Source organism: Plutella xylostella, chromosome 22 (assembly GCF_932276165.1).
Source record: "Plutella xylostella chromosome 22, ilPluXylo3.1, whole genome shotgun sequence".
NCBI classification, from domain to species: domain Eukaryota; kingdom Metazoa; phylum Arthropoda; class Insecta; order Lepidoptera; family Plutellidae; genus Plutella; species Plutella xylostella.
The window spans coordinates 5,009,592-5,025,882 of record NC_064002.1 but is presented as its reverse complement, the minus strand read 5'-3'; the positions used below and the strand labels follow the sequence as shown (position 1 = coordinate 5,025,882).

Genomic DNA, 16,291 nt, shown 5'->3' with positions numbered 1-16,291 from the left:
GTAGTAGACTACAAATCAGTATACCAATAAACCAACATTCATTATCGAAAGAGCAACACACACTGCCTTCATTTAGTAATTTCTACCTTACCCACTAGGTACGCACTTACGGGGTAGGTAGGTATGCATGTGTATTGAATAGGTGCATGCCATCATGCCGAATAGGTGCAGCTTGTATTTCAAATATTAGTAAGTAATAGTGGGCTAGACCCGTTGAATATGCCCGAATGGGGATCGATCCCGGTACAAAAGTCAGTGATAACTAGTTACCTACTAACCATTACGCCATGCGGATGGCAAATGTGCAGCATCATAAACCAAAACCATAATAATATACTTAGGTACATGGACGACCGAATGGCGTAGTGGTTAGTGACCTGACTACTGAGCCGATGGTCCCGGGTTCGATTCCCGGCCGGGGCAGATATTTGTTTAAACACAGATATTTGTTCTCGGGTCTTGGATGTGCCCGTAAAATGGCAATAGGCCCGCCCCCTATTACATTGGGACTAACATAACACTCTGGCGAAAAGTGGGTGCAGCAATGCACCTCTGCCTACCCCGCAAGGGAGTACATTGGTACAAGGCGTGAGTGCGTGTTTGTTTTTTTTTTTTGTACATGGAAGTAGAAAACTTCCATGTTAATACAGTAGGTAAGTACAGAAGTATGTATATGAAGTAACTTATAAAACCTGCATACCTACCTAGGATACTACGTAGCGGTCATACTATGAATGTATATCGTCACTTGGAGCAAACTCAAGATTCTTATCCGCCTGGTCTCATCTTCTCTACAAAAAACAAGCTCTATTTATAAAACTTGGCCGGCACCCATACGAAAAGGTGCGAAGATTAAAGATTTTATCAGTGCGTTAAATCTAAGGCAAAGACTGGGGTGGCTCTTCAAAGCCGTTCACTGCGTAGGTATTATGACCGCTTTCATAGCACCCTCTTTTCTACAGCTAGGCAATCTTGTCCCATTATTTAGGGTCCTGTTTTTATGTGTGAGGTGCGTCGGGTGGCCTGCCGCGTGGATTACAAAGCCACGCACTTAGGAATCTTAGGATAGGCTATATGCACACGGGCACCGCCAGTTTTTTTGGGGATAAGCATTATCCGTCGTGTATCAGCCTGCGCCCACCATGTTGGTATGAAGGTAGATGCCAAAGTCGGGGATATCTGTACGGTATGCGTATGATGCTGCCCGCACACAGCTATAACTATAACACTTACGTAAAAGGAACTATCAGTTTATCAGTGAACTTACTGTTAGTAGGTACGTAGTTAAAATTCTACTCTCTATGTAAGTACTTTCATAAATTCATTACAGTCATCCTATTATAACATTATTCAATACTAAATTGGTCTTGACTGTTTGGAAAAACTTTCGCAAGTAACATTACTAACTTATACTTACCATAGAATAACAAGTAAGTACAGTAGTACTGATACTTAAAGCAAAACAGAAGAATGACGACTTGAATCTTCCGATACCTAACGAAAGGCAGGAGTCGGGTCAAACGATCTTCAAAGCTGCAAAGAACCGTCTTGTTAAAATAATAATTCAATTTACGTCCCCATAATAACGTCGGTAGTAACAGACGCGCCATAACGAGATGTTGAACTCGCCGAAAGGAAAAAAAGCATAAAAATCCACCGTTCTCGATATTTTCACCCGACTCGCTCATTTCCCTCTGGCTATCTGGGGTTCTTTTATTTTCCGAGATTTTGCAGTGTGATATTTTGATGGATAACGTGTTGGATAGCACTTCAGTCGCTGCGCCGCGCCCGCCGCCCCCGTGTAATGCGATAACTGGGCCGGGTGCTCCGGTGTTTGGCCTCAGGTCAGGCCCGACGGAGCGATGGATATCTACACCTCTGCTGATCGTACCTAGGTACCTATAGTCGGTTGTTTGATAGATGCAAAGGAACTTGAGAATAAGATTTGTGGAGAGGAGAACCTATCAAATAAATTATCTACATAGGTAGGCTCCAACAAACTAGGTATACCTAAGTATGAAACACAAACACACATCATGTAAGTACCTAAGTAATAAGTAAACCACTGCAGGACATAGCCTCTTATTTACCCATGGATGGTGGGTTGGAGATATAATAACACATCAAACTCGAGAACAAAAATGTTACTTGTTTATCATAAAGTAGTATCTCCACCAACCCGGGATTAAACCCGGGACCCCGGCACAACAGCCTGGGAGCCAGGGTCACTAATCACTGCTCCATCCGGTTGTCAATTAGGATATAGCCTAAATCCTTTCTACAGCGTAAGGAAAAGCTGTGACTTTAACTTTACAAAGTGTTATTTTGAGATTATTGAAATAAATATATCTAAATAACGGGAGAGATTACTTAGTGCTAACAAAGAGTGACGTCAAAGGCGACTTGATAACAGTATTAAATTTCAGTTACTTTTTATACTTTTTTATCTGACCCTTCGATCTTGATTTAACGACTTTTGAGGTCATTACTGAGGCTCACCGGAATGGCCGCGGTTAATGAAGTCGTGAAGGAAAATGGAATTTAGTTGAAGGGGCGAATTTAATTTGATTTCTAACTTTTAACTGAATTTTATGAAAGCTTTCGTGACGCCTTTCGTGTATTCAACTATTGTTATTTTTGTATTGTTTATTATGTTGGTATTGGTATACCTAAGTACATACTTAAAAAGTATACTGAGTTACTAACGACTTGTTGCTTAAAAATAGACCTAGCCTAGAAAGCGTAGGTAAGTATAAAAGTACTTTCACATAGGGTCTAATATAATACTTATACCTATAGCCGAGGTTTCGATTTATCTATTTACTCATATGTAAATTGTAGGTAACAACCTAAGTAGGTAAAAATTCCTAAGTAATCTTAGGTATTATAACTACCTACCTAAGTACCCCAGTAAGATCGCGATACCATACTTACCCACCACAAGTTCCTTAAAATAGGGTTCTAACACATGCCTACTAAATTATCTATCGAATAGCTGGATAGTAGATAGGTATACCTACCTACCTACCTACTGATTAAGCGGACGGCTTCACTACTTACTTATACCTTGATCACTTGATCGTTTCGACAGGAGCACTTCATGACCCACTGAGTGGGACCATCAACTAAATGAGACTTCAGCAAAAGTCATATAGCCCATCCTTTGAACTTTACGACCTCCTGACTCGTTTATCCCGGGACTCATATATAATGAGAACGGGGACTGAGGAGATGGATGTCGTTTAATGCTATTGGAATAGTAAAACTAAGCTAAGAGCTTGGTTGTTAGGTATAAGTATGTATATTTTTTGGTAAAAAAAGTACTTGATATTAACTCTATAAAAATCTGAGCCGTATAAGATCACATTTTACTTAGTTCCATTGTCTGATAAATTCTTAAACAAAGCTAAGTATACGGCCTTTATATTATGCTAGTCGATTGAAAATTTAAGGCTGACTGAAACAGTAATTTTAGTGTTAGTGGGCAGGTGTTGGCCCCAGCCCGCAACTTAGGCACAGACGAATAATGTGTGCAACTTGCAAATGTACTTACACCTAGGTAACTAGGTACGTATGTTAGTAACATATTGTGTTGTGTGATGGTAGTTAGAGCCTAGATAGGTAGATACCTATCTAGGCTATAGTAGATACTCTAGATACCTACTTATAAAAAAAAACTTATCTCATCATCAAACTAATGTAAAGTAAACATTGGTATGGATTCCAGGAGATCTCTAGTGCTCTAATCCTTCTACCATCTTTTATTTAAATAGAAATTCATGAAAATTTAACGCTAAAATTTCAAGTTACGATCACAAATCAGTCCCCAAAGTCTACGAGGGTTGCAGACAAGCGCAGCGGTGACATGCAGTCGACTGCAGCAGAACCGAGGAGCGATTTATGTGCCTCGGCCTGTTCCCATCCGATCACCAGTCGCGCCCGCCCGGATCAAGACTGATCGCAACACGCGCCGGTGCCTTCGTATCCCTAATAAATAACGGCTGCTATATCGTCAGACTTTCAGGCTACGTAAACATGCCATATTTTTTCCACGGCTCAACTGCTGAAAATCTTTTTATGAGGATAAGAGATAAAGTAAATGGAGCTTGAAGAGGTGTAAACACATATTTCTATAGGCGAGGGAATATTTATGAATATTTTCTCGTGATTTCTTGTCGACGCATCACATTCACATACTTAAATAGATATTCATAGAACCAAACTGTAAGCATTTTCTTTTTGTATTGTATGGTATGGAAGGTAAATTTTAAAAAAATCTGCAATATTTATGATTTATTTTACCTAAGTACCTACATTAAAAAAACACAATTTAATCTGCCGAGTGTCTACAAATATGACTGATGGGATAGCTCTCATCAGTCATCAACTCATCACTCATCACTCATCTTTCAATTTATATTCATCTGCTATTTTATAATCGAAAAAGTTATAGTTTCACCTTTCTACTACTTACCTTACTAATAGATGCGATGGGTGGAAGCTACGAGTAAGTAAACCCAGGCGCGGATCCACCCACATGGGCAAGGTGGGCATGCCCATCACCTAAATTACTTGACATACCAAACCACGGGATTTTATAATTTAGTTATTTTATCGAATTTCTTTTTTTATAGTTATGATGAGATAATTTCCTCGAAAGCCAAAAAAAATCTGTCATGTCTTCAAGAGTCTGTGTTACGGATTACAGCCAAAGTCACTATTTAGTCTATTTACGTATGGGCACAACGATACTATATACCTAGCTTGATCTCGATTAGTCAATAGGTAGTTTTGTTATTTAAAAGACAGCCTTTTTTGAAAAAACGGCCAGAATTTCAGTTTTTTTTATATTTTCCCAATTTTGAGTGGGTTTTGTGGAAGAAATAATAACAAAAGTTGTGTAAATTTGTTGGTGTACTTATTTACAATTTATACTCGTATAAGTAGGGTCCTTAACATAATTATAATTTTTAAAAATGCGGCACTTTTTTTTAAATCTTCGCTTTTTTATTTATGGCTGAAAAACCAGAATAAAATAAACCTTTTACTTATGTCCTATCTAAAATGCAAGGACTTTTGTCTAAAATATTAGCCATATTAGGAAATAAGCCGTAGTTGAAATTTTGCACGTTTTACGTAACTATGTGAAGGATCCCAAACAATATAAGTATTTAAAAAAACCGGCCAAGTGCGAGTCGGGCTCGCGCACAAAGGGTTCCGTAGCTTAAATCAACCTATCTCAAAAACTATAAGAGATACTTTGATCAAACCAAAAATCGTTGAAAGAGTTAATTAGCATGCATCACCTCTATTTTTTTTAGAATTTTATACCCCGTAGTTATAAAAATAGAGGGGGGGGGACATACTTTTTACGACTTTGAGAGCTGATATCTCAAAAACCGTTCACTTTAAGAAAAATGTTTTTTAGAAAACTTTATATCATTTTAAAAGACCTTTCCATTGATACCCCACACGGGTATGTACATCGAAAAAAAAAATTTCATCCCTCAGTTACATGTATGGGGGGCCCCACCCCCAATTCTTTTTTTTACTATTTAGTGTCATATTTTTGTAGCGGTTCATACAACACATATTCCCATCAAATTTCATCACTGTAGTACTTATAGTTTCCGAGTAAATCGGCTGTGACAGACGGACAGACGGACAGACGGACAGACGGACAGACGGACATGACGAAACTATAAGGGTTCCGTTTTTGCCATTTTGGCTACGGAACCCTAAAAACCGGCCAAGAGCGCCATTTACCATTTAGTTAGGGCAACTGCAGGTCATAATTAAGTTGGTCAGTTGTATAAAAATAACATGTATGATACAGAGTCTGCTAATAGGTTTCTTTGAAAGTACTTACTAGGAGGTGTACAGCACATTTTATATCAGAATTATTTTAATAGTATTTCAAAAGTTAAGGGAGGGGACGCTCTAATTTTCACTTTGTATTAATATATCTCGAGGGGGGGTTTCATCCACATGGTTTCAAGGCAATTTTTGTTGTATTTAAAGAAACCTTTTTAACGATACACGATGGGTTAAGTCGATTTTTTTTCTCGAAGTAATTTTTCGTTGTATGGGAAGGGGAGGAAAAAATAATAATTTTTCGATAATTTTAAAAACCAATTTTTGCATTATCATAATACATCTCTAGATCAATTTTTGTCACAATCGGTGCAGAAACGGCGGAGAACGAGCCAGGACAGACGGACAGACATGACGAAACTATAAGGACTCTTAGTAGACTACGGAACCCTAAAAAGTTATATTGTGAACTTGTCTTAAATTAGTAACAGAAGCGTCCGTATTTGAGTGGGCTTCAGTGATCGTAACTGATCACTAGTGATCGTAACTGATCACTGAGGTTAAGCAACAACTGGCACGGTCAGCCATTGGATGGGTGACTGATTTCAAGTGGTTCTTTTCTTTACGCTTTCGTGCTTCGGACGGCACGTCAATCCATGAGTCCCAGTTGCTGTTTCGGCAGCAGTCGTTAAACCTGGTCAGAGGCTTATAGGCGGCTTGAAAACATCTGACAGTCGGGTTGCCCACTTACCCGACAACTCTCTCAGCACAAGCTTGCTTGTGTTGGGGTCACAAAGCAAATAAGTACTGCAAATGTAGACATAGACACATTGTTTATTTACTAAAACAATACACATCACAAATACAAAACAACATCAATAGGTACAGTGACATAGGTGTGTATTATGTCAGTAAAATGGCTCTGACTCAGCATGTGTTGTACAAAAATTTATACAGCGCTGGTAATTCTGCCAGAACCAGCGAGCGAAATGTAAAGTAGTCTGAATTTGAGTTCAGGATGTCAGTTATCTACCTACAGTTTATTTATTTTATTTTATTTTTATTTTTTTTTACTATATAAATTTTGTCTTCTGTAGGTATTTGGGTCAAAATTGATAGATAGAATAGCTGTAGCTATCTTAAAAACTATTTTGCTTATAAAGTGATCCACATTAAAATGTATGTTGTTTACGATTTATTGTAATTTGTGCCTGTAAAAAATTTCAAAATCTGTAAGTATTTATGTCTTACAGTTTTGAATTAGGTACTTATTTAAAAATGCACTGTGCACACATCATATTATCATCACAACAACAAAAAACAGCTATCAGTACCTCAAGGCGAGGCAAAATCAGATTTTTGTACTTGCCCATTACCTATTTTGAGGTCTGGATCCGCGCCTGAGTAAACCACATGGCACGGGCATTAGTCACAATACTTAGGTGGGATATTAGCCGCAGCAAACTGAAGTTACCTGTACAAATTGTGAGAGGTCACAGGTGCGGCCCCGGCCACCTGCACAGGGCAATCTGATTAATTTGAGCTCCTCAAGGAGACGCTTTGAATTATTTGTGTCAGTCTTAAAGCCTCTTACCTGAAAGGCTATTTAGAGACAGGACGCGAACCTAACGCGATCGCGCCATCTGTGACAGAATTGTTAGCTTTGATATTGTTAGTGGCTTACTAAATTTTGTTGCGGCTTTCATGTGTTGTATTCTCTGTACACAAGCAAAATTAACCATGTAAAAATTGCTTGTGTTACACAATAGAGGCAAGAATAAACTAGAAAATATTTAACTTAGAGTACACTATAAGAGAGAGACAGCATATATGTACATATTATACTTTAGATGTAACACAATAATCCCTGAAAGCTCTACGGGTATACCTAATCTGCACTACACTGTAGCATCGCGCTGTCTTGCCGAATACGGGGCCGTATTCTTAATATCATACGGTGCTCAAGTCGCACAACAGTAAGTAACGAACGGGACATTAGGAGCAAAAACGTTGACGTGTCGTGTGACGTCGTGGGCGGGCGGGGGCGGCGGCGCTGGGCGTAGGAAGCGGAAGGCGGGCGGCTCACAGCGTTCTTACTGCACGCCTGCCGTCTGCGGACACCTTGTTACTTACTGCTGTGACAAGGAAGCACTTTTTGGAGAAACATGTTTTTCACTTCACTGCATAATGTAGAGGTATATTTGTGTAAGGCTACAGATTTCAAGCATTTTTTGTTTGTTTTGGTAAGTATTCAATGTTATTCGTTACTTCTAAGACATCGCTGAATATCATTGTGATACTTAAGGCGTTGAATTTAAACTTAGTCAAAAGCTGAACTAAGATACCGTAGTAAGTACACCTACTTGTGAATACAACTCCCAAGTCTCGCTAAGAGTCAAAGAGTTCGACGCTGCAGCGGTTTTGTGACTTCCTTTGACGTCATCTGCACAAGTTAAATGGCGCACTTCGTGTATGGAAACTTCCTTTATATATTCTTGTTTTCAATGTTAGGTACACACTCCACGCTTTGCCGTAAATACGTAAGGAAAAAATACAAAAAGGAAAGTCGTGTCAACCCAGTTAGACTAACTAAGTAAGCTGGTTTAAAATTCAGCGAAGAATTTAAGTAAATTAAAGACAAGAAAATTCGCAGTCGACGGAGAAAAAACTTGACTTCATTATCGACAATAGGTTTCGTTCTCAAACCGAATCGTTAGGGAGATACCGACTCGTCATGAATAATGTAAAGCGGTAATGGTGGGTCCGCTTAATAGGTACCTACCTGTATGTTGAGACGACGTAAATTTATTTCTTTTGAATACTTTCGTCTTAAAAAGGAATGAACGTTACTTCTACCTATTAGCACGAGGACGACAGATTCGAGATTTTCCTGCTTCGTTTCAAAATTTAAGATCAGAGGCAACAGTCGAAATGTTTCTTAGAACAATCTCAAATGGATTATTATCTGTGTGCTTACAACTAATTCTTTGAAGTCTTACCTCCCACGTTCATCTCCTAAGTTTTTGTGCCAACAGTTTTAAAATAATGAATCTTATTAATTAAGAAAAGTTACAAGTAGACATACCTATACAAATACGAAAGTTGTTCACAATGCAAATTATGTTGCCTCTGTATAGGATTTATTTATGATATAAATGAAATTAAAATTAAAATCTATTATTATATTATCTGTATTATCTAGCTATGGTAACTATGCTACGATACGGAATTTATTATCTAACTAAGCGCACAGTATAGTCCCTACTCACCTCATAAAAACATAATGAATCACATTCAAACTTTACACCTGCTTAAAAGCAGTGACAAATCTTAGGAATAGCCTATAAAGTATAGAGGATCTAATTAATTCGCTAGTGAGGGGCGCCATCGCAACTGCCCTGTAGTATAGACATAGAGAGGTAACTATATAGGGTTTTGCTCCCCAAATTTACAACCACCTCCGACGTTTAATTGGGAATTCATGCCGCAATAAAATTGTCTTGATGAGTCGAGCATCGGCACTTGGAAATAAAATTGAAAACCAAATGGATATTCCTCCCTACCCTGCATACTAAACCGCTTTGAATGACCCTCAAACTTGGCCATCGATTAGGCACCATAATACGAAATGAAATATTATTACTAGTTTACTTATCTACCTATTTTGAATTAGCTTATCGACCACATGTATGTACCTACTCGATGCATTATAGTGTGGGGTTTAATTAGTGACTTTTCATAGTAAATTTTAATTAAATAATTGATACACAACAATAATAACAGTATATATGAAAAACTGTTTTTTATAGTCTATCGGATTTGGTTTCATAATGAAAGTCTCATACTGGGTCCATTCACCTGTTAACACCATCAGAGGGAGCTACACTGAAAAACTCCACCCTGTCTATGTACTTAGGATACCTAATGGGTACTGTCTAAGTACTTAGGATACCTAGTGGGTAGGATACACCGTGTATCTGGTTGTTGATCATAAACTTATTAGCACCAGCATTCATGACAACGTTTTACGAAGCAATTAACTAATAGACCCCGGTATCCATAATGCATTTATTAAATTAGCCAAGAGAACCCCTGTAGAAAACTCCTAAGCAGCGTTTCAGGTCTCACCTACTTGCAGACAGAGCTGTGCTTACATAAGCTATCCCACTTCCCCTCGCGACCATTGTGCGGGCTCTCACTTTACCCGAGCTAATTGCTTCTCTTTCATACTGCAACGAACAAGAAAACGCTGTTAAGACTTCCCTGTATTGTTCCTTAATTGAACTTGTACCGAGCCACTTCCCTACAGCCAGTGCCGAGTCCTGTCTGGCATTCTGTATGTTTGTAGGGCTATGGCTATGGCCTGATTGCATTTCGCTCATTCAATTCACGGAGTCGTATAATAGCTGCATAGACAGGTATTGTGTTGCAATTTTAGAATGGTATCTGTGCTTCGTTGTTCGTTAGCTTTATCCGCTTTGTGGTGTATGTGTGTGTACCTAAGGTGTAAGGTAAACTTAAGCGATTCTGAGTGTGATTCAAATTTTTATACTTACACGTAAGCATGTCAAATCAGGCTCCTTATTCATGTTGTGTTTTATTTCTAGAACACTTTTACTTGCCTCCTTCTTTCTTGCCTATTATACTTAGGTACTTCATATAATTATCATACAAAAAAGCTAAGAAGAAGATCATAAACTTAGAGTAATACCCGTTTTATTAATAGAAAAAATAAAAACTCAATGTTGCCTTCAGACATCACTTAACTCGTTACCATGAACTGTTAAAAAGCAAACCTCTTCTCGGGGTCATCAATAGCGGACAAATGTATAAAAAACCCTATTTGTGGTTCTCTACTGACGAATGCTAATCTTCGAAGAAAGCTCCACTAAAGAAGCTGATGCCAGCGTGTCGAATAGCGAAAGCGAAGGGTCGGTCGGCGCTGAAGGGAGTGGGGCCGATCATCGCTGAACACATCGCGAAGTTCATCACTGAAATGGTAGGTATTATAACTTGTTAAACACTTCATTTACCGCGCTAGGTACTGGCGGGGAATTACAAACTGGACTGATTGCATAAAAGCTACGATCTTAAACTATTGGCCTCAAGCCTAACTTAGCTATGAACCTGTGCTACGAGTATAAGGTAAGGTAATGATGCATCCGACCAATTTCTGTTAGTACAGTGAAACCTGGTTAAGTGGGACCTGGATAAGTGAGAAACCTTCATAGCTGGAACTCATGCTGAGGTCCCAACACTTTGGCACTGAATTACCTCTGTTAGTGGGACGAGGAAAGCCTCTATATCTGGGATTTATTCTTTCGATTTATCATCATAGTTACCTCTATAACTGGGACAGCGAGTAAATTTTATATGCATAAACCTCTGTAACTGAGATAAAATTGTTTGTTTTACTCATTCTTATTGTACCCACAAATTCCACACGCAATTCCAAGTACGTAAGTACAAATTCAGAGCTTCAGTTCAGTTCAGTTCAGTTCAATGTATTTATTAATCAATTACCTTCAGTTTTAGTTTCGCTTTACTATCATACAGATGTTTAAATTTGAAAAATGCCAAAACGAAAGCTACAATCGTTATCATTACGTGATATATATTAAATAAACTAGCTGTTTGTAAATATATATTAAACTAGCTGTTCCCGCGAGCTTCGCTTCGCCTTAAAAAGTTGTCGTTAATGCATGGCTGTGATAAGTAGTTAGCTCTGCTCATATTATTATAATAATAATTATTAAGCTTATATGTATTGTATACCAACTAGTTTTAAGTCTTTTTTTGAAAAGATGGCTCAGGAGTTTCTTGCCTCCGTTCTTCTCCTTAGACAGAAAGAGCCCCCCCTTATCCGAACGGAGAGTAATTTGTAAAAATTGACGTTCATCAGAAAATTTTATATTTGTACGATGAATAAAAAAATTTGAGTTTGAGTTGAGTTTGAGTTTGAGTCCGGTTGGAATTCCGGGATAAAAAGTAGCCTATGTTCTTTCTCAGGGTCTAGACCATATGTATGCCAAATTTCATTCAAATCCATTAATTAGTTTTGGCGTGAAAGAGTAACAGACAGACAGACACAGTTACTTTCGCATTTATAATATTATAATAATATAGTTAGGATTAATTTTATTTAATGATCGCACCTGTATAACTGAAATAACCTGTATTCTCACCTCTATTAATGGAACCCTCTGTAAATGAGACAGATATTTATTTATACCTGTATATCTGAGACACTGGGTAAGTGGAATACCTCTATAAGTGAAACGATATTGTAGGACCCTTGAAGTCTCACTTAACCAGGTTTCACCGTTTCACTGTACATACGAGTACTATTTTAATTACTCGTATTTATACTTACTAGAATCATTTTACTTATAAAATTCAAGCCTACTCCTGGATTTATTTGGCAAGCTTAAGCTATATTACGGCGGGCTGTGATCAGGGGAGATTCGATAACCCCGCAACGTAAAACAGAGTACACTTCTGTTTGGAGCGGTTCCGGCCACACTGAGACGCAGCGACATGCGACATTTGTATGAGAACTCCGCTCGGAAGTGTATTATAAGGGTGGTATTTTCGTTTACGCTAGGTATTGCGATTACAACTAAGTACTTTTTACTATTCAGCTTCACAAAATATTTATCTCTTTTCTCGTCCATAGATAGATAATACTGACGGAACCTCTAAATCTTCCTTTAGGAAATTATTTCTCAATTGAAACGCATATCGTACCTAATTATTTTGTTATTTAAGCAGCTTAAATTATACGTTAGGTTAGGTTAGGTTCATGCTTTAGGTGGATCAACTCAAATCAGAAGGCACATAAGTATATAAAGGTATGTCATGTATTATGTATTCTATGCGTCCAGGAAGGCTCCGCTGAAGAGGCTGGTGGAGGCTTGCTGGATGCTGAAGACGAACGGACGGTCGGCCACGAACGGAGGGTGGGCCATCTTCGCCGAACGCAACATGGAAAAAACTGGAAAGTTGCAAAATTTACGTGTTAGACCTAACATGTGGTTGCATCTGAAAAAATACGGATGTGAAAATATAACTTATTATGTAATGTAGTGAAGGTGTTTTTATAGTAATAGGTTAGCAACACATGGCACGGTCAGTCATTGGATGAGTGACCGATTTATGACAGACAAGTGGTTCTATTCTGGACGCTTCCGTGCTTCGGACGGCAAGTTCAGCCCTGTTGCTACTTCGGCAGCAGTCGTTAAGCCTAGTCTGGGGCCTTCAGGCAGCTCGAAAACATCTGACAGTCGTGTTGTCCACTTACCCGACAACTCTCAGTGCATTGTATTTGCACTCAATCAAAAACGGCGATACGGCTCACGTACACAAATGTACAGCGAAAAGCGGATGACTCGCAAGCGAGTCACCTCTGATCCCCCCCTTCGAGGATTACAGTCGTGAGCACATATTATGTATGTTTCTAAGCAGTACTTACTGACTTTTAATTTTTTATCAACCTAATTTCCGAAAAAAGTACTTATAATTATAAATATTTTATGGAACGTAATGTACATTGTATAAGAATGCAAGGCAGAAATGCAACAAGTACAGACAGTTGATGGCTACCTACATCTTTGTCCCGTTGGCGTTGGAGACCGCGGGGGTCTGGGGTGAACAGGGAAAGGCCTTCGTAAGGGCGATCGGTCACCGCTTGAGGAGTCGAGGCTACGACAACCGCTCTGGGGCATACCTGATGCAAAGAATATCCCTGGCTGTGCAGCGAGGCAATGCTGCGAGCATCATGGGCACATTTTCGTCAGTTATGTCTCGGGGTGGTTTATTCACTTAATATCTAAGCCTCGTTAGTTTTATTTTCTTTTATTGTTATAAACTTAATTATAAATAAGAATAATATAAGTAGTTTTTACTAGTGTAATAAGTATCAAAAATATATTTTAAAGATTATCAGTAAATATGAAAATTGTAATTAAGTACCTGATTGTTTTAATATTTTTGTTACATATAGGTAAAGGGCAAACAGAGGGTGAAATGATAGACCAAGTTTTTAATATATGAATCTCGTTTACTAGAAATTTAATTAACTTTTGGTAAAACAATTCTTCAGGACAGGATTCGTATTTTGTATCAATATAATTGTCAAATGTAAATTTATGGTAATCTGAAAAAACAACAAAAAAATGTAAATATCTTGGATTTTTGGGGCAAATTATAAGCCAGCATCCCTATTTTCATGCAAATTAATATGACCCTCTGCCCGCTAAGCCAATACATACCTACATGTAAAATGTAAGTACAAGTATTTTGTCTACAAAAAGAGTTAGGTATCTACATAAATATTAAATATACTTATTCTCATAAAGTTTAGGTAATGGTAGTCTACGTAAAATATCATTGTTTTTTTCATAATATATTATTATACAATTAAGTGTTAAAACTGTAGAATCAAAAGAAAAGATTTCAATTATTTTAATTAATATTTATCAGTTTTATATTTACAATTTTGTCAGTGCTTATTATCTATTAACTACGTAATTACCTAAGTATGAGTATTAAAATCACATTATATATTTTCGGTATACTTATTTAATTATCACCAGCTTTACATATTGCACCTTAGTGCTCAGATATTTTTTTTTTATTTTGAAGATATATTAATAAATGTGTCTTCTAAAGTTTAATTTCATTAAATATTTTTTATTAATATTATCTCTACGAGTTGAGGTGGGCAATTTTAATTGGCTTACGCCAGATATTCAATTGAAATACATATGAAACTAAACCTAAGGCATAGACTTAAGTATATGTACACATATTAAATTAAAACTCAGTCATATACAAAATGATTTAGTATTAATCTATATAAGAAATGCTCCAGTGAATAAGTGCGTATTCTTGTGTCGGATGGTAAACGCGAATGGTCGATCCGCGACGAACGCCGGGTGGTAAAACGATGCCCTCATCGCTACGAACACGACTGCAAATTATAAAAAAAACGCCACTTTATTTTTAGCACGGTTTTTTTGGTGTTTAAATAATATTAATATGCTTTTAAGTTTGGTTTTTTTATGGGGGGAATTTTAAATTTTTTTATCGAATAATCGTCGATATTATCATTGACAAGCGTTTTTTTCCCTTACATTTTTGAGACAAGGTATGAGTTATAGTTACATAGAAATCTATGACAAGTAAAATTACTGAGTAAGTAATAAATTTAATAAATTCCAAATTGTGTAGACGATACGCAATTTTGGAGTTGCATCTCTGCTTTTACAACTTTCATGACTAGTTTTATTGCATGAATATAAAGAGGCTTGTATTTAATCCTCCACCAAAAATTATTCAATTCTACCTCCTATAAATTCGAAATTTCCGCCAAAACGGATAAATCGTCACCAAATGATGTCACCTATAATATTGCAGAAATTAAACTAATTATATTTTTACTGCAGACCATAAAACTATATCAACGCCATTTAAATATATTATTTCAAATCAGATATGGTATATTTTCGCTAAGTAGATGTAACCAATATTTTGTTTTATGAGTATCATTTTAGTAACCCCGCTAAGCCAAAGTAATCGTAATCGTATCCTAAACCACAGTCGCTTGTTAAAATGTTCTTAGAATTAAATATTTAGTAAGTACCTACCTAGTAATAATATATCTTTATATCTTCTAATGACAGACGGGGACGGGGGACGGTGCACGCTAGTTATATCCATATTCATATGCACCCACGACTGTAATCCCCGAAGGGGTAGCCACTTTTCGCAGCACATTTGTACTCACGTGATAGGTTGCGAACCAAATCGCCGTTTTGGAATAAGTACAATGCACTTAGGATACACATCTAGAATCTAGATGTGCAGGTTTCCTCACGATGTTTTCCATCACCGTAAGAGCACGTGGTATTATTGTATTTAAACTCCTTAATTGAAAACACAATTGAAAGAATTCACTGGTACAGGCCAGGATTTGAACCCACGGCCTCTCAACTGAGAGGACGAGGCCTTATCCATTACGCCACCACCGCTCTTATATCCACGATATTAGCGACATTATAGCTGGTTTGGTTTAAAATAAATTTTAATAATATTCATATATTTTTTATGGTATGCAAATAGTGCCATCATTCTTATCATATTATAGGAAACATGACTTGGTGATGATTTATTCGTTTTGGTGACTAAAAAGAATATCTTTTGTAAACTTGCAATTATTTTGAGCCGTGTTTATTTATTTTGGAACGTAAACGTTTTTTTGGAGTAGGTTTAATTAATATGGACTTAGTTAATTTAATTGGTGCTAGGCGTTCGTGTACAAAAAAATATAATGGTAATTTTAAATAAGTACATTTATAATTAGGTCTTACTTATACAATTTACGAGTAGTTACAGTTAGTAACATTCAAAAATGTAACTTTAATAAAAAATAATAGTAAATAATTTTATTTTCCCTTTAATTTGATACTTACAGTAT

General features: G+C 37.1%; 1 protein-coding gene across 1 annotated transcript in view; it reads right to left on the bottom strand.

Annotated features, from left to right (window-relative positions):
• Positions 1-10,520: 10,520 nt before the first annotated feature.
• The window catches only part of LOC105395080 (antichymotrypsin-2-like), a gene marked incomplete at its 3' end in the record, with an annotated part of 28,706 nt that continues 22,935 nt past the window's right edge, over positions 10,521-16,291 (bottom strand). Inside the window, 1 exon segment of the mRNA NM_001305514.1 lies at positions 10,521-10,805. Coding sequence (NP_001292443.1) covers positions 10,681-10,805 — 125 coding nt within the window.